Consider the following 24,139-nt stretch of genomic DNA (forward strand, 5'->3'; position numbering starts at 1 on the left):
TCTACACGAGGAGGTGGCAAGACCAGAGGACTCTGAGCAGCACAGTAAGATAATAGATTCCCATGGCATGTTGGATTTGGAGCCAAACAGCATGCCACAAGCTTCTGTTACAGTGATCTTAACATCCTTTCAGATTTCTCCCAAGGGGTATTCAGTTGCAGGTCTTGGCAGTGAATTGGTATCTTTCTTGCCCTGGCTAGAATAATTCAAGACTTTTGTTTCATCCCAAACTCTTAAGAACTCTACTTGTCAGGAAGAAATTCTCCTGCCCTTAGGTTAATATGTGAAGAGTGCTTGTTTCTGGATCATTTCCCAATGATGCATGCTAATTCTGAAAAGCAGCCTTTTTCCTGCAAATCCTTCAAATGGATCTGGGTATTCTCAGTTACTTTGAAAACATTTTAGGATATGAACTGTTTTGTTGCTTTTTTATTGTTTTGCTTTTGAGCAAGGGATATGTCCACATTTGCAGCTCAAGGTATGTTAAAGTTTGAATAACTGAGGAGACTGTTGAAACAGTGAACTATCACCACAGTACAGCTGTGTTAGTGTGGGTCCACTATTTAATAGTGAAACATCATCATTTGATCAAGTGCAATTAAATGGTGTGGGTTGTATTAGTGAGTTCAGGAGAGTTTGGGAGCTCTGAGAACTCCTTGTATGCAGTAAGTTCTTACCTCCAATAGGGTCCTTTAAATGTCTAGAACATGTATAATAGCCAAAACCACTCCTCTACTCTCTCCAGATCTTGTCTAGGATTACCTCAGCTTTTTAGCCAGTTACATATTGGAACTTGGCTTAGTCTAGATTATCCTCTTTAAACATCTGGACTGGCCTTCCTTGAAAGACAAAGTAGAGGTATCTCAATCTTTGTCCTCCCTGTGAGTTGTTAAGATCTGGAGGTGGATTAGAGAGATTTATTGTGGCCGGAATGTGCACACATATGTACATAAGTCTTTGGTACAACATTTTTGTTTCTCTTCTCTAAAGTTGACTTTGATGTTAATAGTATGGGACATTTATGGGATATGGAGTTTGAGACTTGAAGGATGAATCCATATTGGTTTAAAAGAAAGAGGAAAAAGTGTTCAGCGTCAGCTATGAGTCAGGCACTAAGCTTGATGATTTTATATTAAAAGAAAGAAAACATGGTAGATACTTCATGAGGTATCCCTCTCCAGTGAGCCCATTTTCAAAACTGAATCTTTATTCAGTTTATTCTGAGCAAAACTGAATCATTACTTTTTTTTTTTTCAAGACAGGATCTCACTATGTAGATTGGGCTGGTCTTGAACTCATGATCCTCCTGCCTCAGGCTCTTGAGTGCTGGAATTACAGGTGTGCACCATTATATCTAGCTAAAACTGAATCTTTGATCCAGAGCATGACTCTGGGACTCAGTCAGTGGACCCTCTCTGTACATGGGTTCTCTTCATGTCACACACATGTAGAAGTTGTAGACTGTGTTCTGTTCTAGGGGAAATGCCCAAGCCAGGCTTCAGGGATGCACATAAGAAGACTCACATTTCCCGTCTCCAATTTGCAAAGGCACAACAGTGGCTGGGGTAGGTGAGACTAGCCTCCATGAGAATGACAAACTTTTCCAGATTAGGAAGCTTTTTTAAGTTATAAGTCGACCTGGCCCTCAGCTTCTTCAGATTTTCTAAGCCATAGCTAGGCAGGGAATGGATCCTTGTTCTTGAAATATCCCTATAAAGAGAAAAGGTAAATATAACATGATTACTGTGGGCCCAAATTTTCTTCTCTCACTTCACAGACAAAATAGCAGACATTTCAGTATAGTGATAGTCCTACATGGGTGAGAAGGGAGATTCCAGCTTATCCAACACACCTCAGTCAGATCAGTATTCAGCTGAACAGAACATTTGGTTTGGGTAGGAGCTCTGGTCCTTGTGTTCTTGGTAGGAACAGTTAGGTAACAGTCTGCCTTGATTCTTGGATATACTACATACGGGATGATTTGGGGCTTAACTACTGCTGGTGAGTAGAACTAACTACTTCCTTTTCTGTAGTCTATTTGTGCCCACTAATTTGCAGAGGACTGAAAGATTGAGACTATTTTCCTCTACTATGAAACTATCTACCAAAATACTTTTGATGAAGTATTTTTGATGGGGTGGAGTCTATGGCCAAATTTTAGGAAGAAGTGTGAACAGAGCATACCATAAAGGGAAGAGGAGTTTGGTGGGCATCAGTGCCAGCCTCAGCACAAAGTCCAAGTGACAGGTGGAATGATGGTATGACCTTGGCCTCCATGATAGACTTACCTGCATTTATATCCTATCCCTATAACTATTAGATCTACAATCTTGATCAGATTATGTCACATCTCCCTGTTTTCCTCAGCTATAAAGTGGGAAGATGGAAATCATATTTATCCCAGAGGTTGTTGTGATAATTAAATGAGTTAAAAAATATAAAGAACTTCCTGGCCAACAGATAGTACTTAATAACTGGCAGCTATTAACAGTAAACATTACAGAATCACACACACACACACACACACACACACACACACACACACACACACACACCATACCATACCACATGTGGGGGTGGGGAAGAAACAGTTGTTGCTATGTAGGAGAGAGGAGAGTCTTTGTCTGGGTGATTCAGCAGAGGCCAAATGGGACTCAACACAAATGAACAGCTAAACAAGCTCATGTCCCAGATTTTATGGAAGCAACACCAATGATGGGGTGCTTTCCTGGAAGCCGTAACCCTCGAAACCAGGACTAGCTGGTGAGAATGAGGAGATTTAAATGGCACTAGCTTAGACTCATTGGAATCAGGGCTTGGTCATGAGAGTGTTTCTGATGAAGGTGGTGGCAACTGGTGACCCGGATGAGTTCATTTCAGCATTTGGGGACCCATGGATATACTTGAAGAAGAAGGATCTTTTAATGTCAACTTTTTTTTTTTTTTTTGTGAGTCAAAGCAGTAAGCACTCAGGGCAATGAAACTGAGGGTGTGATATATATCTGCTACTCCATATGTTCTCACAGTCTGGTGAAAATTACATTCTCAGTCTTTTTCCCCCTGTGTCATTCTCTTGCTCAAAAATTTATCAAGCCTTCTTATTGTACAGTGGAGCCTTCCCTACTTCCCTTTAACCACTTCCCCCTTTACCATTTCTCTTTCCCAACCAAACTTATACTGCTTATCCATACTTGATGTCACCAGGTCCTTATCACAAAACCCAAGCAAGTTGTTCCCCAACCCCTAGAGAGATAATGCTCACTAAGGCCACTTCTGGGTTCTAACCCTGATTTCTTAATTTCTTATACAAGCAGACTACTCCTTTCTGAGATGTACTTTCTAGCCTTCACATTCTCCTACATGACATCTCCTTTGACTTCTTTCTGATTTTTAAATTTGTTTTACGTCTCTTCTCATGTCCTTTAAATACTGGTATTTCTCCAAACTTAATGCTATATATAATCTTCCAGGTGGCCTTACCTACTCCCTTAGTTTCAGATACCAGGTATATACTGATGGCTTCTAAATATATATCCCAGTTCAGATCCTACTCCTGAACCCCAGACAAGATAATCAGCTGTCCATTGGACTCCCATGTAGATGACTCGCACAAGCATCAAAACTGAGCTTATCTTTCTTGTAACTATTCTGCCTGGGAGGCATACTTGATTCCCCCCTTCTCCTTCATGTGGACATCAGTCTCTTATCCTTTTAAGTCTGCCTTTTAAATCAGTTTCAAATCTATTTCCTTGCTTTTCTTCTGTTACTCTAGTGAAGGTCACCATTAAAAGACAAATGAAATGGTCTCATACCTCTTCTTCTATGACCATCTAGTTCTCTTTCTAATGCAATCTTCAGAGTTCTTTAAACTATAAATTGAGTAAAATTTTAAAAATACCAATTAAATTGTGACTTTGGGTTAAAATCTTTCAAATATCCTGCATTGATTTCAAGATAAAGGACAAATCACTGTATATGGCATGCTGGTTCTTTGTTTTTTCTCACAACCATTTTATGCCCTAATCTGTGCTCTGCTCTGTATTGCAGGAGGGATGATCCCTTCAGGTTTCATTTCTCAGGTATCACCTTGTTGATCAGCTTCTTGTTGAGTTCAGAAATGGCACTAGTAGATATTGGAGGGTTGGTAAAAAAGGATATCTCATCCTTCCTCTGTCTTAAGCAGCAGCTCAGTCTCTTCTGTGACTCCAGACATCATTGAACAGATCTGCTAAGGTCCAGCTTCTACCAGTTGTCCTAGTTCCTGGGCTCCAGTAAGGCCATGTATCACTTGCTGTTAAAGTCTAAGGATTAAAAGTGGTTACCTGCCATTTCTATTATTTGGGCTGGTGATTCCCTGTGCTATTTAGGCAGATTTACATTTTCAGAAACTTATTCAGTACCTTAATGTATTATAATTAGCCCCCTTCTTGTTAAATGTCAATTATATCAAATTTGTTAATACAAATTCATATCTTCCATATACTTACTGATATAATGATTGTTTGTTCTATCACTACAGAGAGAAGTACATTAAAACCTCCAACTGTAATTTAGATTTGTAAATTTCTAGTTTTGTTAATTTTTGCTTTATATATTTTTGATGACTTTAGATCCATACGAACTTACAATTTTTATATCTTTCTGGTGATGTTCTTCAAATCTACTAATACTTGTCTCCTCTTTGAAATTTCACTCTTATTTTCTCTTTCTTCTTTGACCTCTAACTGTTAGAGTACCTATGGCCTCAAAATCTACATTTTCTTTTCTCTATTGTCACATACTCTATAGCTGAGTTAGTTCATTCAGCCTTAGAGCAAAACATCATTTATATGCTAGACTTTTAGTCCTAAGTTATTTCTCTAAAATCCATACTCATATTCAGCCACCTCATTATTGCAATCTCCACTTAGATGTCCACCTAATAAGTAGGTCAAGCTTTGCACGTTAAAAATTGAGCCCTTCATCTTTCCCCTGCAAAAAATCATCCTTTACTCCCTTTTTCTCTCACATCCCATATCCAAACTCTCAGTGAAACTTTTTGGCTTTAGGTACCACATATATACAAAATCTGACTACTTCTCAGAATAGTCATTGCCACCACCGCAGGGTGAGTGTTCTGGTGTTCCAAGGTACCTTTCCTAGTTCTCTCCTTTGTATTATAATTCTTCAGATTTGGGGTCCCTGCAGATGAGTCTGGTCCATGGACTCTTGTCCCTGTGATGAGTCTTTACTCTGTGCTGCTAAATAACTTAGTTGTCCTGGCTGCTCTCCATTTCTACTTCCTATCCTTGCAGAGTTTCCCAACTTTCTTCTCTGCTACAGGAGGTTATTCTGGGTTTTCTCTTCAAGCCATCACTCTTCTGACCTGTTCTACTATTGACACTGGCTTTGTTCTCTGTGACCAAGCTCCCATTTCATCTGGCCTTTTGGGTTCCTCTTTTTTTCCCCCTTCAAATGTGGAAGAGAGCATAGACTAAGATTCAGCTTTGTATTTTTCTAGAAGAGTTGAAGGATCCCTCCAAGGAATGAGTTAAAAACATTAAAATCCTCTGGGAACAGTTTAAATGAAGGCAATCATTACCTGTTATGAACATTTTTTTCAAAGCAAGCAAAACAGAAAGAAAGCTATTTTTTTCTTAATTATGTCTTCCCCTTTGAGCTTGGAACATGTATGTATATATCTATATCTCACATTAATTTAAGTTTTCCAAAGAGAAACACATTTTATATTACATGGAATACCATCCTGTTATCTAATGTATTAGTATATTATAGTTAGAGATGACTGCAAATTCTTTAACACCTTTTGTGTCAACAGTCTTTTTGCCCTCCTTTTGAGTCTAGGCTCAGCTGTGGTATTTTCTCTCCTTGAGTATAGAAGGCTCTAGCATTCTTCACAATGCTTTTCATATAATAAGCACCCAGAACATTATTGTTTGTTTGAAGATACACTGTTATATTTTGGGGCCACAAAGTGTGATAGAAGTGTTGCTAATTGACATCTAGACCTAACCTTTAAGAGCATCAACAGCTTCTGTGGTGGTCTTATATAGTCCTGAGCTAATATGAAGAACTCTGAACACCTTGAGGCTGCCATATTAGCAAAAGCCCATGTGGAGGATGAGACACCATGGAGGGAGGGAGGGAGACAGAGGACAGAGAAAGAGAGAGAGAGAGAGAGAGAGAGAGAGAGAACAAATTACAAATAGATCCCTCATACTCAGCCACCTGAGGTAACATCACATGGATGAGAGACATTGTGTATCCAAATTCCTGATACACAAAATTGAAAGCAAAATGGAATGGTTGTTTTAACCACTAAGGTTTAATGCAGCAATAAAGAACCCAAACAGATTCCACTGAGGTCTCTGTGGCTTTGTCATCTAGGGCTATTATTTTTTAAAGCCCTAGAGTTATTTTTTCCATGACAATCACTAGTAGTACAAAGGTATTATATTCTCTATGTTTTCTACCTCTCTCATCATTTATTATTTCTGATATCTCCATGGATTAACAAAAATTTATAGAAATTCAGATCATCAGAGAAAAAGATAAGGAGATCTTGTTCAGTGTTATTTGAGACTTAGCTACACTAATATTTCCATTTTTTCTCTCTGCTCTCAACACACGTGTACACATACACATACATACACACATGTGTATTCCTTGGCTATGATCTTTCCACATGACCTGGAAATATGATGTTTGATTTTATAACTGCTTTATAAAAATACTCTCCATTCTTAGAAGGCAAATATCTTGGGGAAGGAGGAGTAGCAAAAGATATCAGTTATTCACATCATCATGAAAGTAGGTTATTGTACCTGTGATGGTTAATTTTAGATGTCAACTTGGGATTAAGGGATATCTGGAGAGCTTGTAAAGCATTATTTCTGGATGTCTTTGAGGATGCTTTCAGAAGAGATTGGCACTTAAATCAGTGAACTGTAAGGAAGTTCTGCCTTCACTCAGTGTGGGAGGACACCATTCATATCTCTATCCCTTTTGGAGCAAGGATACTCTTATTTTTTATTTATTTATTTATTTATTTTTATTCATTTATTCATAAGTGCATACATTGTTTGAGCCATTTCTCCCCGCTGCTTCCTGCTCCCTCCATCTGCCCCCCACAGAAGGAGGTTCCAGATAGAACCTGTTCTGCTCCTTTCTCCAATTTTGTTGAAGAGAAGACATAAGCAATAATAAGAAAGACATAGCATTTTTGCTAGTTGAGATAAGGATAGCTATACAGAGAGATTCCTAGCATTGCTTCCATGCACAAGTGTATTACAATCTGAATTGATTCATCTCTACCTGAACTCTTCACTACTTCCCAGTCACCTTCCCATATTGACCTCTGTCATTTTGTGGTTACTGTATTAGCTCCTCTGCAGTGGGGACATCAAACACTTTCATGTTTTGGGTTTCCTACCTATCCCTATTCCTCCCATATGTGCTCTTCCCTTAGTGTGTGACCCAAGTCCAACAACATTGCTGCATTTGCCCTAGATCTAAAGTCTGCATATGAGGGAGAACATACGATTTTTGGTCTTTTAAGCCTGGCTAACCTCGCTCAAGATGATGTTCTCCAGGTCCATCCATTTACTTGAGAATGATAAGATTTCATTCTTTTTCATTGCTGAGTAAAACTCCATTGTGAATAAGTACCACATTTTTAAAATCCATTCGTCAGTAGTGGGGCATCTTGGCTGTTTCCATAACTGGCTATTGTGAATAGTGCTGCAATAAACATGGGTGTGCAGGTGCCTCTGGAGTAACCTGAGTCACATTCCTTTGGGTACATCCATAGGAGTGTGATTGCTGGATCATATGGCAGGTCTATGTTTAGATTTTTTAAGAAGCCTCTATATTGTTTTTCAGAGTGGTTGCACTAGCTTGCATTCCCACCAGCAGTGTACAAGGGTTCCTTTTTCCCCACACCCTCACCAACACCTTTTGTTGGTTGTATTTTTGATCATGCTTATTCTAACAGGGGTGAGGTGGAATCTTAGTGTGGTTTTGATTTGCATTTCCTTTATGGCCAGGGATGGTGAGCATTTTTTCATGTGTTTTTTGGCCATTTGAATTTCTTCTTTTGAGAAAGTTCTGTTTAGTTCAGTCACCCATTTTTTATTGGTTCATTGATTTTTGGAGGGTTTAGTTTTTTTAAGTTCCCTGCATATTCTGGTTATCAGTCCTTTGTCTGATGTGTAGCTAGAAAATATTCTCTCCCACCCTGTGAGTGGTCTCTTCAGTTTAGAGACCATTTCTTTTGTTGCACAGAAGCTTTTTAGTTTTATGTAGTCCCATTTGTCCATCAGGGATACTCTCCTTTTCTTGCCGTTGGACATCAGAAGTGCAGGTTCTCCAGTCTTTGAACTTAGAGACTTGTGCCAGCAGCTCCCTGCATTCTCAGGCCCTTGGTCTTGGACTGAGAATTACACTAGCAGCTTCCTTCATTCTGAAGCCTTTGCATTTGAACTGACTCATGCTATCATGGTTCCCGGTTCTCCCTATTATAGATGGTCTATTGTGGATCTTCTCAGCCTCTGTCTTCACCTGAACCAATTTCCCAAAGAAATTTCATCCATACATCTCCATATATAGTTATCCTATTCATTCCGCTTCTTTAGAGAAGTCTGACTAATGCATTGGGTCTGGGCTTAGAAAGAGGCCTAGAACACAAAGTGTGGCACAGTGAGGGGCACCTGAGGAATAAAAGGAAGTATGGGACAGGATTAGATCTCTGAACCTTGAAAGTCAGGCACTGGAACTGAAAAATGGTGTATTGAAATCTATAGTTTTTGTAAGATTAGTTTTGAGAACCAAGAACTGCCATATAGTAGGTGTTTAATAAATACTTGGTAAATGAATTGGAAAGAAAAAGGATTGAAGGTGGAAAGGAGATAAAGTGAAGAAATTCAGGCCTGAGATGATAGATTCTTTCCTTCTCACACTATCACTTTTCCTGTTAAAGGGTAGAATGTCAATGGAAAGAGGATTTACTGGATGTCTGCGTTGTGTTATTATCACCTCCTTTGCAAATTCCCACAGTGGTTATTGTACTGGGAGGCATTTATCCCAATGCCTACTTTTGCATAGGCACTGTTTTGTTTTGAAGTCTATCTCTTACACCTTGCCCAGTGCCAGACATATAGTAAGAGCTCAGTCAACATGCACTGAACGTGTGCCATGGAAGGCCTGATATTCTCAATGAGTACTTGAGAATGTTTACTTTCTGCCCTTATCCCTAAAGCTGGTAGACTGGATAAGGTGGAAAGGATAGTTGTGTCTTTTTAATCCTTGTCTTTTAACTTAGTTGGGTCTAATGACTCTAGGCTTTCATTATAAAATATCACTTTGGTTAACACTTCAACACACGCTCTATTCTGGCAGTGAGTGGTTTTGAGAATTTAAATCCTAAGAACTACCAACAGAGACACCATGGGCTGAATGTTGGCTCTGAAGAGATTTTGTAATTCTAAATTGTTTCAGTATTATTGGGATTCTTGGTGTTGAGAGTGGCAAGGGATATAGCAGTCAGTAATGATGCAGAGTCAGGAGAGGCAGGAGTTAAATAGTGCTCTTTGCCCCATTTAATAGTGTGTTATAGCCACTGCCACAAATTTGATTTGAACAATTTCTATTTTTCCTGGTAAAGATGTTATTACAGGTCAATCATTTCCATAAGTGAGAGCACATTTCTGGTGTATACTACACTGACAGATGGCTAGAAGACCTCTCTTTCATGATCCCAGGCGGGATAAAAAGGCAATTTACTACCTATAGGACACTGGGTACACTGGTAATGGAAGAGAATCATTCTTATACAAATAACTCAGTGTTTGAATCTGAACTATCAAATGAATCTGAGCTATAGCCAAATCAATTTGATAAACCATCAGAATACGATTATACTGGCTCCAGCCTGCAAACACAATGCATTAAATTTTCCCCACAGGAAACTGTTTCCCAAGGAAACAACAATTGCTTGATTGCTTAAAAAAAAACCCAGCTTGAGTGAGTTCAGAATGGTGAGAACTTAGATAGCTGCTGATGTTCAAGGTCAAGACTCATGAGGGGGAAGTGAGGATGCTGCTCCTTTGAAATATGGCGGAGTTTGCCTGTGTGCCCCTGGCTTCTCTGCCAGGGGCAGCTCTGAATGAAACAGCTCATTCTCACTTCAGGTGTTAGAGGCTCTCTGTTCTTCACTTGGCTAGAAATTTTGCTTTTAGGAAAAGAGTTATGATCAGTTTGGGTGAATTCCCCCTAATTTGTGTAAAATCCCTGTGTGTATGGGTTGGGGACAAAGCATGAGGCTGTGGGGGAGATAGATTGGCTGTGGAGAAGGCATTTTGGAGTTTGGGAAAGGCTTCCTGACAGTCAACATTGGTTCTATAGCAGGGATTCTTAAAGTCCTCTCTGGACCAGCAGCTTCAGTTTCACCAGGTAAGTTGCTAGAGATGTTACTTCTTAGGCCTCGAAGACTGATCTGAATCAAATATGCTTGGGATGGAATTAGCGATCTAAAATATTAAAGGCCTTCCAGGTGATTTTGCTACACAACTGAATTTAGAACCATTGCTGTGGAACAGTTGAGAATCACTCATAGCTGAGGTGGCTCATAGCTGGGTTCTACTCTGGGAATTACCCTATCTGATTTACCAAGATATGCCTTCTTCTTAGGGACAGCCTGCACCTGACGACTGTTTATGTAGAGTCATAGCCCCTTGCTTTAATCCAGTACAACTATGAAGACCCATCCTAATTCCAGAGCTCTCTGTGTGATTGCTGAGCCTTCTACAAAAGCATTGCAGTTCATTTTCCTTCTTAGCCAGGTTCTGTTTCCATTAACCATTCCCATATACCTTGATAGCACTTTTCAGTAAACCTCCTGAATTCAAATATTGGTATCAGTCTTATCTGACCCAAGACACAGCCTAACGTGAGTGACATCCACTGTGAGCTGAGCAGCCTACACATCCACTCATGACACCTGAGGATGGCTGGTCCTCTGCACACCTACACAAGCTGTCCTCAGGCCAAGTTTTGCTGAGTTGGCACACCAGATTGTGGAAGTAGGAAATGAGATAGGTTTTCATCTGTTTGCATTGAAAGCTAGCAGGGAGAGAGGCTTGAAGGACATTTAGACTAACCTAAAAGCCCCAGAAGGGAAGGCTTGACTTTAAAGTGATCAACCTGCCCCTGAGGGAAGGAGAAGGAAACTAGCAATTATAGGCTGGGCTTTCAGCCAGGGTCTTGCACATATATCCTCATGCATTGAGATGAAAAGACATGAGAATGTATTATTACTCTGTACCCTTTAGAGTCAAGAGAAGTACTTCTTAATTCCATGGGATTCTCTAAAGTATTATTCACATAAAATTCTGGCTGTGTATTCCCATAGTAAAGGGGATGATAAAGCCAACCTATAACTACAGGACCTTGTGGAACTGCTTCTGCTGGTGACAGCCCCTTTTTTTGCTTGCATTCCTAGCAGGGCTGGCTGCAGAACTTGAATTTTGTGTTCTCTGTTATATATTATTTTTTGAGGTAGTGTTTGTAGTTTTATGTAAGCACAAACACGTAAAATGTGCACATGAGCCGGTGATCTCCATTTTCTTTGATGGACAGCCTCACATTGGGATTGGTGACTCTGATGACCAGCTGGGCTGCTCTTTCCATGATGGTTTTGAGGTTCTTGGAAGAACTATTGTGAGTGAGCTCAGCCTGGTAAGACTTGCTGCACATCAGGAGAATGTCCTACTCTTGACATTGGCATTGGGAACCAGGAAATTGTGGAAGCCACGGGGCAGCATATGCATTGTTTTCTTGTTCCTATAACTAGTGTTGGGCGTCAAGCTCTGGCCCTTGAATCTTTTCCACACCCTGTTGTCAATATCTCTCTGCCAGTTATACTCAGTTTAACATATTGGTCAGAACTTCTTGGTCCTTTTTTTTTTGGCAATTTGGGCTTCCCAAGAGGTCTGAAGGTAGTAGAAGATGGTGGCCACCTCCATTGGCAGCAACAAGGAAAAGCTCTGTTACAACACTCGTGAGGACCAGCAGTATGGCTCATATGGTAAAGAGCTTGCTAAACAAGAATGAGGTCCTGAGTTCAAACCCTGGCACTGCAAAAAACAAAAACAAAAAAACTAATCCAAAACAAACAACATTCTTTCAAGATATTTTGTGTGGTGCCTGGTGTGAGGCCTGCTTATACACCCTCAGGAGATCCTCTGTGCCATGTTTAGGTATTACTGGCTTGTGTTCTTAGGGCAAAAGGCTGTTGTTGATAATTATTCTCCCTTCTATTTCAGTTTGCTACCAGTTGCAGGGAGCCTTATGAATAACCGTTAGATGTTTAAGTAGCTGTATGTGTGGAAGCATGCTATGGTGGGGAACGCCTGGGAATGTGAGGCAGAAGAGCTAGTTCCTGGCCTCATCTCTGCAGCTACAGCTGGAGTATAGTCTTTAACAGGCCACTTCCCTCCTCTGGTCCTGGATTCTCCAGGTGGATAATAACCGAGTTACGGATCATGTCCAGTATAAACATTTTCATGAGCAGACAGTGGATTAAGGTGCTATAGATTCAATATTGCACCACGGAAAGGTGACCCCTCAATTGATGAATTCTGCCATGAACAGATAGTGGTACCTATTCAGAAACATCTAAAACTCTTAGAATTTTTAGTTAAGTAAAAATGGAAAAACTGCTACCCATCTAAAGTACATCAGAAATATTTTGTCAGTCTAATAGTCTTCCGAGTACTCTAAAATCTGGGAGCATTAAGCATTATAAGTTATAAGTACTCTGTATCTTGAACTCTGGTTCTGCATTCCTGGCACTCTCCATTTGTTAGGCCTGGGTACTTCATATTTCATAGCACATATCGTGACATGATATATTAAATTGGACATTTAATTATTAGTAAATACCCAATTATTCTTCTTCTCTGATGTCCCCCATGACAAGAGTTTATAATTTCTGGAAGGGGTGAATTCAAGTATGCTATATATCTGATACATTGTTAAGAACCTTTGTAAATGCTGCAATGTACCCTCACCCAGCACAATAGTAAAGGAAAAAAGAATATATACTTTCTGGGAGGGAGAACCTTCTTTTATTTCCTACATTATACATAGGGCACAAGGTTGTGTTACCAATGAATGAAAGATAAATATGTATGCATATACACATGTATATATGTCTATAATAATACATGTATGTATGTGCATTTGTACATGCTTTTAAGCTTCAGACTATAATAGGAAATAGATATTACTGTTTTTGCTGATTTTTAGGTGAGGAAAACAAAGCTTAGAGAGGAAAATGAATTGGTTTTAAACTGAGGCAGTCTGCTTTAACTATGCCAATGATATATCCTTTTTTTATTGTTGTGCTGGGTGGGGGTACATTTACAAAGGTCCTTACAATGTATCAAATATATCATACTTGGATTCATCTCCTCCCCTGCTCTCCTTTATTCCTCCCTGACCCCATTCCTGGAACAGTTTCAACAGGTGTCATTTTGCATTTACATACTGTGTACACAGTATTTGCATCATATTCACCCTCCTACTCCCTTGCCCCTCCACCACCCCCTCCCATTAGTACCACTCCCCTCCAACCCCCAGGCAGGACCTGTTCTGTCCTCCTGTTCTCTGATTTTGTAGAGGAGAAAGAAAAAAAATGACATTTTTGCTTGTTTGAGATAAAGGTAGCTACCCAGGGAGTTTCCTTGTGATAGTTCCATGTATATATGTACTATAACTCCAGTTGGTTCATCTCCTCTGCTATGTCTTTTTTGTGCCTGTCTCAAGCCAGGCATGCTGGAATAATCTTTGAATTTGGTCAGGATGATAAATCTATCTTAAAACATATGTTGTCCCATGTAGGGGGCATCGTATACTATTTTTATTCAATAATAAACATTTGTTGAGTTCCTGTTCTGCCCTACAGGGAATAATTCTAGAGATACAGATTCTAGCTTTTAAAGGAATAAAAGCTGTGTAGTAGAAATAAAAATGATGTTGGTAGATGGTAGGTAGGTAGGTAGAGAGATAACCATACCTGGAAGCCGATGTTGACTGCCAAATGAAAGGTACAGGTATCTGACTACCCAGTGTCTGAATTGACCTAGGCGGGCTGCATTAAGGGTCATCTAGTAAAGCTAATAGATTTATTCACATGCTTACTCTTTGCTCATCATTCTTTCTTGTACCTCATTCTTTCTTTCTGGGTGCCTTTCTTCTTCCTGAAGTGGATTTTTCAGTAAATTTAGGAAGTCTTCCTTATAGTCCAAGAAAATACATTTTAGAAAGCCCTTTGTTATGATGCAGACTGTCCTCCCACTCCTAAAAGGCACAGGAAGAAGTCACTGATTGGCTGAGGTCATCAGAGAGGCTTGAAGAGAACATGGGACTTAAAGTGACCCTATCAGAAGCCTCAGTATGAATAAGAAGAGGGAAAGTTACTTTTGGAGGGAAAGATGGAGTAAGAAGTGCCAACAGGAGGAAAGGTTCCGATGCAGGGATGTGAGGCACTAAATGCATCCCAATGGATCTGGAAAGAGGATCCAAAAATAAGGTGCATGTGAGTCTCATTGGGGTAAATAATGTGCGTGTAGGTTTACTGTGTGTTGAGGGTGAGGAAGGAGACTTGAACTGTACCTTCCAGGGAAGAGTCAGTCCAGTTTGACTTTAATTCCCTATTATAAAACTTGTATAACTTTGAGTGAGTTAGTAAACCCCTCCATGGAATACAGTTTTTCCTTCTCTAAAATGGCAATAATAGCTCTTACTACCAAAGATTATTATGAGAATTAAATGAGAAAACACATCTTAGCTTCTTAGAACACTATCTATCATTTGGTAACTGCTTATTACATATTATTATTATTATTATTGTTTTTGCCACTTTACTGAAAGTCAGACTGGATCAGCCCTAAATGGTCCCTAAAAATCTTTTCAGATGACATGAATAAAAATGACCATGCTTTCCAGGTCTGTCTTGGAAGCTTCTTTGAGCTGGAGAGAGTTGACTTCTAACTTCTACAAGCTGAGCTCTTTTGCACACAAACGGGGAGAGTTACTCACAGAATGACTGGTCCAGAGGCTCCCTGGAAAACATCATTAGGCAATTCTTCCAAATTATTGTTATCACTTAGATTCCTGGGAATGGAGGTGAGGAAAGAAGAAAGGAAACATAAACCCACATAAATATCACTGCTTGTAAGAGCCATTTCCCTCCAAATGGCCTGGAAGAATAGTCAAGGCTACTTACAGCTCATCTAGTTGGGTTCCATTGAATGCACGGTTGTGAATTTCTTGAATCCCATTCTTAGTCAGCCGTCTGAAATAAAAGGCCCATTAAAAAAAACCAATGACACCAGATTCAAACAATACAGGGGTTTCATAATTGGAAGCACTGGGGCAAGGTCAGACAGCACAGGTTAGTGGCATAAATAAAATGCCAGTCTTAAAGCTTGGGGATGAGAGTGCGAGGGAGACTGATTTATCACTGTATAACCTTTTATAACTTTTGAGTTTGCATTATGTACATGTATTATCTATTGAATAAATGAAATTTAATTTTAAAAAGGCACACCTCGTGGATCTTCTAACTATAAGGTCTGTGCATGCATCACTCATGTACAGAAAAGATGTTACAAGAGGAGCAGATGAAGGTCTTTTGTGTCTTGAAGGACAGAAATTGTACAATTATTGAACACATGTTTCTAAGACAGAGAAAGAACATTTTGTGTCACCTTTCTCTAAGGCCTTAAGCATTTCACCCATGCTCACCCACAGCAGCGGGCCTGACTATCATCAAAAAGTTGATCTAATTAAGTTGTCAGACAACCTGAGCATCTCCTGTGACCTGTAAGGCTCTGGTTATTGGGGGTTTGTGGAGGTGGCTGTGGGTTAAGTCAGAAGGGGAGAGAAATCAATTACAGAGACTGTGGGTTGTGGCAGGGGAGGTGGTGTGAGTGGACATGGGGGAGACTCTGGAGAGGTGGGGTGAGTGTAGAACTGTCATGCTCATTGTGCTAAGAAGGTCAGGGAGCAGCTTTGCCTGGACAGGGTTGCCCAAGGACACCTTGGGCCGACAGCTCTGCTTTGTTCTGCTCCTGAGTAGATCTGAAAACAAAAACAGACATCCAAGGTCGGGGGAGCTTATTCTGAGGAGCCTCTAACCACCTGCTCTTGTTTTGCTGTCAGGTTCTTTTCCCTGTCAGACTCAGTGGGTTTACAAATAACACTGTTCAAAAAGCTGACCCAGAGAAGCTGCTGTGTATTCGGGACTTTGACTATTTTCTAGGCTGCAATGCATAACTAGAAAATGCTTAAAATCAAAGGAGAACAACTGTAGGTTTTTCCTCTTCCTGAAAGCCAGTTAACTAAAAAATCCAGAAAGGAGTAAGGAAAATCTTTTACAACATTAGCAACCAAACGGTGGGTTCTAATGGCAAAGATGTGGCTGTGCACCGCTATCCTGCTCCACCTACCTACCAGGAAAAGGCCTCTCCTACTGATCTAGACTCCAGACTTGTCAGCCTGTCTCATGGTGATGAGAGCTACTGGGGAAGTTGCCTCGAATCTATGGGATGCATATCCCTAGGGGGTGTGGGGTCAAACACAAGGCTCAACAAACTCTTCCTATAAATTGCCAAAGAATAAGTTTTAGGTTTTATGGGCCAAGAGGCAATATTAAAGATGTTATGTACTGTATATAGGTTCTTATAAACAATTTTCACAGATTTTATTGACCAAATTCAAACTATAATAATTATAGAGTACAACTATTTTTCTGTTGTAATATATCTCTACTATTAAAAAAGAATAGAAGTTTCTTGAGGGGGAAGGATAACATTTTGCATAATTTAAGTTCAATGTCAGTGTTTCCCATCACTAATATGTTCAGTTGTTAAAAAACAATCGTACTTCACAGCTGGCTTTGGCCTGTGAACTGTAGTTGGCTGACCCTTTGTCTACCCCAAGGAGTGTGCAGATCCACATAGACTATACCTATTTGTCTATAGACAAGATAATTAATCTTTCTGCACATAGATGTCCTGCAAAGAGATATTGCTGTGATTAAACACAATGTGGTCTCATTTTAAAAAATAAAATTATTGTGTTCGAAGTAGCCATTTGTCTTTATGGATTTCACAATCAATATGTACCACCATGTGGCAAAGGCGATGGCATTTTTTTTATGCCAACAATGGATTGTTACACAAAAAACAAATTATGTCCAGAACTCCTGCCCTTGGGTTTCTGTTAGACTATAAGGCACTCAAACTACTAACAAAGGGAAGCCATGTTCACTTTTAGTTGTTTAAGATAGGGAGTAGATGTTTTAAAACTTGATGGTGTTTATGACAATGACAACCTTGGCAGAGCATCTGCTAAGGAATAACATCAGGGTTTACCTCAATCCTTTTGTGTCCCTGGGGACAAGACCTTGTCTCACTCAGCAAAGGCTCATCATCCTAAAGTGTGAACGTGCTGGCCTTGGGCCATTAAAACTCACTGAGGGGCAGGCAAGGTAGCTGGTTGCCAATTGAGGAAGGGAGGAAACACATACAAAGAAAGCCTTTCCTGAGGCCAGAGCATGCTGGGAGCTGTCATGCATGTAACCTCATTTTATGTCTTCTGAATTAGGCCATTCTTCTAGCAGGACATCACCAGGTGCTTTCCCTGTTCAGCCCCTCTGCTTACTGTGGCACAGCAGGGTGTGAAAGGGTTCAGAGGCCTCCACTCCTTGGCCATTTACTGCTCTTATCCCTGAGACACTATTCAAGTACTTTATAATCCTTCATTGTTGTGGTGTTTAAAAAATATTATTATGTTTTTAAAATAGGGCCTTGGAATTTTAGAAGATTTTATGGGATAGAGAGCTTCTTCAGTCATCGGTGCCATTTTGCTCTGATTTTTTTCACTGAGTGCTCTTGGATGGCCCTCTGAGGAGAAAGTACCCCTATGTTAGATAAAGCACCTAAACTAAGAACAACTAGAGGCTTAAGCTGTGTTGAGTATATGAATCCTGTGATTCTTTTACCTATGGATTAAAGAATAGCCAAGGTAAGAAAAATAGATGTCCTCACAAGTGGGAACTTATCCTTTAGAGACATGTCTGAAAAGTGTTGGTTTTTAAAGGAAAACTATCCTCTCTTGAAAAGTGTGTCCCTAAATTCTAGGGAATCACACTGTCCATAAACGAGGTAGTGAACAACTGACAGGACCTATAGGATCTATGCCATTTTTTTTGTAGCTTTAGGCTAACTGTGCATAATAAAGTTTATTAAAAAAACCCAAAATTATAAAAAATCATGCTGGTGGCTCACACCTGTAATCCTAGCTACTCAGAAGGCAGAGATCAGGTGGATCACAGTTTAAGAACAGCCCTGGGCTGTTCATGGGACCCTATCTTGAAAAAAAAAACACCATTACAAAAAAGGACTAGTGGAGTGGCTCAAGGTATAGGCCCTGAGTTCAAACCCCAGTACTGCAAGAAAAAGAAAAGAAAAAAAAAAAACTCAAAAGAAAAAACAAATAATCCATAACAATTTGCAATATGTAAAGATAAAATATTTTTCTTACAGATATAATTTTGTAATTACTGGCTCCCCAAATGTTATTCTGTGCATTTCATTTTCATAGATTCCATGAATGCTTGGGTAGCCTGCAGTGCCCTGTTGCTTGGCTATCCTGGAGAGTAGGTAAACTGCCATGCTGGCTACTAGCACAAAAGATTAGCAGACTGTTCATTAACGATGCAGAGGGCATTTAACAACTTACCCAGAAGTCAGAGGGAGTAACTCAAGCTCATTAAAAATCGTGATCATTTCAAGAAAATGAGAAGTCATCTTAGGCTCAGCAGGGGCCCAAATAGGAGCTGCTTAGTATGGTTATGAGGGAAAAGTCATATCTTCCCAAGTCAGCCTCCTTCCTGGTCTTTTTCTTTGGGCAACAGAAGCCTTGCCAGGCAATAACTAGCTTTATTGATGCACGAGTTATTCTGTCCTTTGGAACAGATGCTGCATCACAGGAGACCATCATTCAAAGAGCAATTTTAAATACTTGAATCACACTACAGAATCATAAATTATTAACATGACTCCATGTTGTGATTCTGAGATGCAAAGATTATAGAAAAACACAGAACTAGAGAGTGATTTAAATGGCGAACGGCCAGTTACCTAAACAAAAAAGGAGTAGTCCTTAGTGAGAAAGAGATCATTAAGTGAAAAACTGAATGTTACTCATTAGAGTCCCCCCCTTACTTACAGAATCACACTTTCAAAACTCAGTCCCATGAAAGAATTTCTTTGAATTATGTGGATGTTTATGTTATCTTGAATGTCTCTACAAGAAAGGATAGAGAAATTAGAAATTTATGTTGGCTCTACCCATGTAACTTTCCCATGTTTAGTTAATGTTTTAATACAGATTTTGTTCAAAGGATAATGAGTTCCAAGTGTGGGAAACAAGTGACCTTTTTAGCATGTTAGTTCTTAAGGACGAAAATTGTAGACATGCAATGTCTTTTCTCTGAACGATTTCTTAGCTAAAGTCACTGTGTTAAGGTTTTCTCTAATACAGACAGATACTAAAACTGACCTGTTACCCCCATACCAGTTTTCTCTATTCACCTTACTTGAGCTTTCGTCCTCCCATCTTCATTCCCTTCTTACCACTAGTTTTCTTCTGTCTGTCCTCTTTGAGTCACAAAACAATTTTATCACTAAGTTTTCTCTTCCTAAATTAAAAGATGGAGAAAGTCTCATTTTCTGTTTGTATTCCTTATCCTTCTATCAAGCTTCCCTATTAGGTCTAAGCTAACATCTAAATGTAGAAACAATAAACAGTTTGAAACAATTTGAACAGTTCTAAAAGATTCTTTCTCTCTCTAGCTCTGGACATCTCTTCCTGACCTCTTCCTTTGGGGTCTGTCTATAATCTTATACTTTCAGTATTGGTAACAAAGTTGCCATTGAACATGGCCTGTTCTCTTTTAAAATATAGGTGCCTTGAGAAAAGGCAAAGGCATCAGATCACTAAAACTTTAGTGTCAATTATCAGATATTTCTTTATGCAAAGGGAAGCACAGGAGCTCTGGAGGAAAGAGGAGAGGATGATGAAAGATGATGGGGGAGTTTTAGGGAGGCAGTTTTAATTAGTTAAAAAATGAGAGACTTTGTGATTGTGCTACCCGCTTGTTCTGTTGATACAACTTGTTGAAGATCCTGTTGACGTCCTCCAAATTGAGATTGGCTGGCCAATTCCAGGTAAAAGCAAGGACCTTGATGTTTGTCTTCTTACCTCTGCTCACCCAGAGCAACTCATTTGTAGACTACACAGTGCATATTAGAGACCAAGAAGGCTTCTGGGAAATACAGTTACTAAGTAGATTTGGTAACTGCTTGCTATGTTCTGGAACTTGATTGCCTACCAAAGGTTTATGTGTTGTAGGCTTCATCCTTTTGGGAGGTGGTAGAGCTTTAAGATGTGGGACCTAGTGGAAGGTCTCTGGGTTATTGGTGGCATGCTCCTGAAGGGGACTGTGAGACTTTGGTTTCTTCCTTGTTCTTTGGCTTCCTAGTCATGAAGTAAACAATTTTGTTCCAATGATGTACTGGTTCAAAGTAACGGTGCCCCAAAAATCATGGACTGAAGCCTCTAACCTCTTTGAGACAAAATAAACCTTTTCTTTTTATAAGTTAATTATCTCAGGCATTTGTTATAATGACAGAAAGCTGAGTGACACACTGTTCAATGAAAAACTTACAGTAAAACCTTTTGAAAAGATTGAATCTTGTGAACAGCTGGCAAGTGCTTAATACCTGTGTTGGATATTAACCTAGAGGGAGAGAAAATCACAGTGAGGAAAAATGTAGCTGCTATTTAAAATGTTGTTAGACTTTACAGATTCAAAATGCCAATTTTGAACTATCAGAAAAACCTACCAGCAAAGCCCATAATATGTCTGAATTATGCTTATATTCTCTACTTTAAGGTTCTAACCAGTCTCTAGTAAACTGTTGACTCCTTAGAGCAAAGAAACTTACACTTCAGGAAGAAGGAAAATAGTCTAGCACCATATACCCACTGTTTTTTAAAGACCATTAAATTAACACGATTCAAAAGTTACTTCCAACTAGATAATATTTTCTTAAATTATTCCCTATTTCCAGCCCCAGCACACTTGTTGGAGAGCTTCCCCTCCCCCTACTGCAGATGATTTCATTGGGATTAGAGCATGAGATTCCATGCTCTTTGACCTCAGAGTATGTGTGTTACCTAAACTGGGTCAATCAGATATTTGGGAAGTGGATACAGGTTGGTTAGAGCCAAGTCTTCTGCTGCTACCATCCTAAGAGATACCATCTCTAAGTTCCTACACCTGACAATTCCAGACCTACCTTGAATCCCTCCCAAGGCCTAGTTGGCTTGGCTTCCTCAGGAAGCAGAGCCTGAAGGCCTGAGATGAAGGCTGGCCTGTAGGTAATAAAATTGCTAATGCAAGTTCAGTTCAGTGCATCCAGGACAGAAAGTATGAAATAGGGAAGGAGGAAAGCTAATCAATACTGGGAAGAATTATTGACTTGGCCATCATTACTGGTGACTTTTCTTAATCTCAAGGACTTGATTTAGGAGATTTTTTAGAACATATATCAGAATTGTTGATCTGAGTGGAAGAGAGTAGTGAGGGGAAGGACTTATCCATAGACTCCTATTCTCTATTGCTCAAAAGTGGCACTGTTATTAATGCCCCACTTCTGGCATGGACATTTGTGAACTGCTAGTGAGTTCCTGATGGGCAAAGGCAATTCTCACCATGTTGTAGAAGAAGCAAGGAGTGAGAAGTATACAAATCCAGGGTAGGTGCTGTCCAGTTGCACATTAATCTGGGTGAAATTTGTGTGGAAATGTCTACTGGAGCCATGGTTAAGGTTATTGAGTGGTACACAAGAACTATCCAATACACTATTCTTTAGAATTTCCCTTACTCGCATGAGATACTCCAAAAATTTCCAATATCTCTTTACTCCCATTTCCTTCTTCTGTGTCTGACTTATCTAAACTAGAGATGGTATTGGTTGCTTGCAACCTGAAGAGCTCTTCTTGATTTCCTCATCATTGTGAGGGACTACGTGTCTTTTCGAGTTTATGACTCTGAAGTAGACTTTGGTGTCTTGTTCTCTGCTTTTATATCCAGAGTCAGTGCCTACCACCTACAGGTTCTCTGTAATGGCTCTCAGATGTTTTGTTCCCAAAAATACACATCTTGATAATATTTTCTTTTAATTACTTCAATAGCTTTTGAGCTGTCTCCTCTACTTTTTATTTGCAAGAAATAGGTTGGTAATATATTGGCATGCAGAATTTGGTATGGTGTTAATTCTCCTTAAAAATTTTGCATGCAGAAACATGTGTTCTTTCTGTCATAAAGGTGTATGAATGAAGACAAAGAAATAGTCATGTGACCACCTGCACAATCCAGATGCAGAGTATGCCATCTGTCTCCAAATTCCCTTGTGTTTCGTTTTGTAGTTAACCCTTTCTAACCTCTATTCCTAGAAACCGTTCATTACTTTTCTGTATCTGTAATTTTGCTTTTTCCGAAGTATCATATCCATGTAACCATTTGGCCTGCAACTTTTTTATTAGCATATATTAATTGTACAAAGGGGTTTCATTTTGATGTTTCCATACATGCATACAATGTACTTTGATCAAATTCATCCCTTCTATTACTCTTTCTTGTCCCTCCTCTTCCTCCTTTAACAGAAATTTTAATGGGTTTCATTATTCTATTTTCATACATGTGTACAAAGTACTTCAAACATAGTTGCCCTCCTTCACTCTCTCCTTTCACCCTCTCCCCTCCTACTGGCTCCCACTCCCAAACAGTTCCTGTTTTATATTCATGTCATTCTTTTTTAAAATGTGTAGATTCTGTATATGAGAGAGAACATGTGATATTTGTCTTCCTCAGTCTGGCATATTTCATTTTACATGATGATCTCCAGTTCCATCCTTTTTTCCTGCAAATGACATAATAATTTCATTTTTGAGTCTGGCTTCTTTCATTTAGCACTATGTATCTGGGATTCTTCCACATTTTTGTGAGCATTGGTAGTTCATTGTTTCTATTGCTAAGTAGTCCATCTTGTCAATGGCCCACAGTTTGCTAATCCATTTACCAGTTGAAGAATATTTGAATAATTTCCTGGTTTTGTGGCAAAAATATGTGTCATATAGGTATTTATGTTTGTAAATGCATATAAAAAGTGTTTCAAACGTTTGTGCAGTTTTTATACATGAGAACATAGGTTTTTCTTTCTCTTGGGTAAATACCTAGAAGTGGTATTGCTGGATCGTATGGTTCCAGTTGCTCTGTATCCTTTGGTTATTTTAAAGAATATATCCTTTGAATATCAAGGGAATATGTATTTATTGTAGGACTTATAAAAATGTGGAAATATCTGCAGAAGAATGTAATCACCTGTAGTCTCACTACTCAGAGATAGCTGTTAACATTTGAAGTTTGAAGCTTCTACCAAAATAGCTTTCACCATTACTCTCTGTAACCCCAGAGACTCTACCAATCCTGACAGAAACACTGCCATAAATTTAACTACCTACCACCCCAGTTCTGTTTAATCATATCTAGCTTTCTACTATTTTTTAGATCTCTTCCCATGAGTTTATTCAGTATTCCCTTAGTGAGACTTAAAAGCAGGGACTGTATTTAATATTCTCTGACAATCTTTTACTACTGTGTGTAGGTTTGAAATGCAGTATGTGCTCATAAAATACTGGGTTAATTGGTTGACATGTCTAAAACATTTTGTTTGCTTCTGTTACCAAGAATATATATAAAAACCTGATTTAGTTAATTTGCTTGTCAGGTATCACTGCTTTATGGGTAATTAGTCTTAAACAGAGGCAGGGAGGTCTGGAGGCCAGGAATCAGGAGAACCTATATGACAATTCGTGCATGGACTAGACACAGCCATTTCATCTCTCCAGGCCAGAAAGGATGTGGAATGTGAATGTCAAGGTAGACATTATATCAAACATCTCTGTATCCTGCTTCACATCCTGTTGGCCCAACTTTTACAGT

General features: G+C 39.4%; 1 protein-coding gene and 1 pseudogene across 2 annotated transcripts in view; both read right to left on the minus strand.

Moving 5' to 3' along the window:
- The window catches only part of Fshr (follicle stimulating hormone receptor), a 174,196-nt gene that overhangs the window by 4,254 nt on the left and 145,803 nt on the right, over positions 1-24,139 (minus strand). For both annotated transcript variants that reach the window (XM_074049657.1, XM_020153740.2), the window contains exons 5-9: positions 20,798-20,869; positions 19,297-19,374; positions 15,287-15,355; positions 15,100-15,174; positions 1,525-1,710 (exon numbers count right to left, since the gene is read on the minus strand). In XM_074049657.1, the coding sequence (XP_073905758.1) occupies positions 1,525-1,710; positions 15,100-15,174; positions 15,287-15,355; positions 19,297-19,374; positions 20,798-20,869 (480 nt within the window). The remainder of the gene's footprint in view (positions 1-1,524; positions 1,711-15,099; positions 15,175-15,286; positions 15,356-19,296; positions 19,375-20,797; positions 20,870-24,139) is intronic.
- LOC109678036 (large ribosomal subunit protein eL32-like) lies at positions 11,569-12,079 on the minus strand (annotated as a pseudogene).

This window comes from Castor canadensis, chromosome 12 (assembly GCF_047511655.1).
Source record: "Castor canadensis chromosome 12, mCasCan1.hap1v2, whole genome shotgun sequence".
Classification (NCBI taxonomy): Eukaryota; Metazoa; Chordata; class Mammalia; order Rodentia; family Castoridae; genus Castor; species Castor canadensis.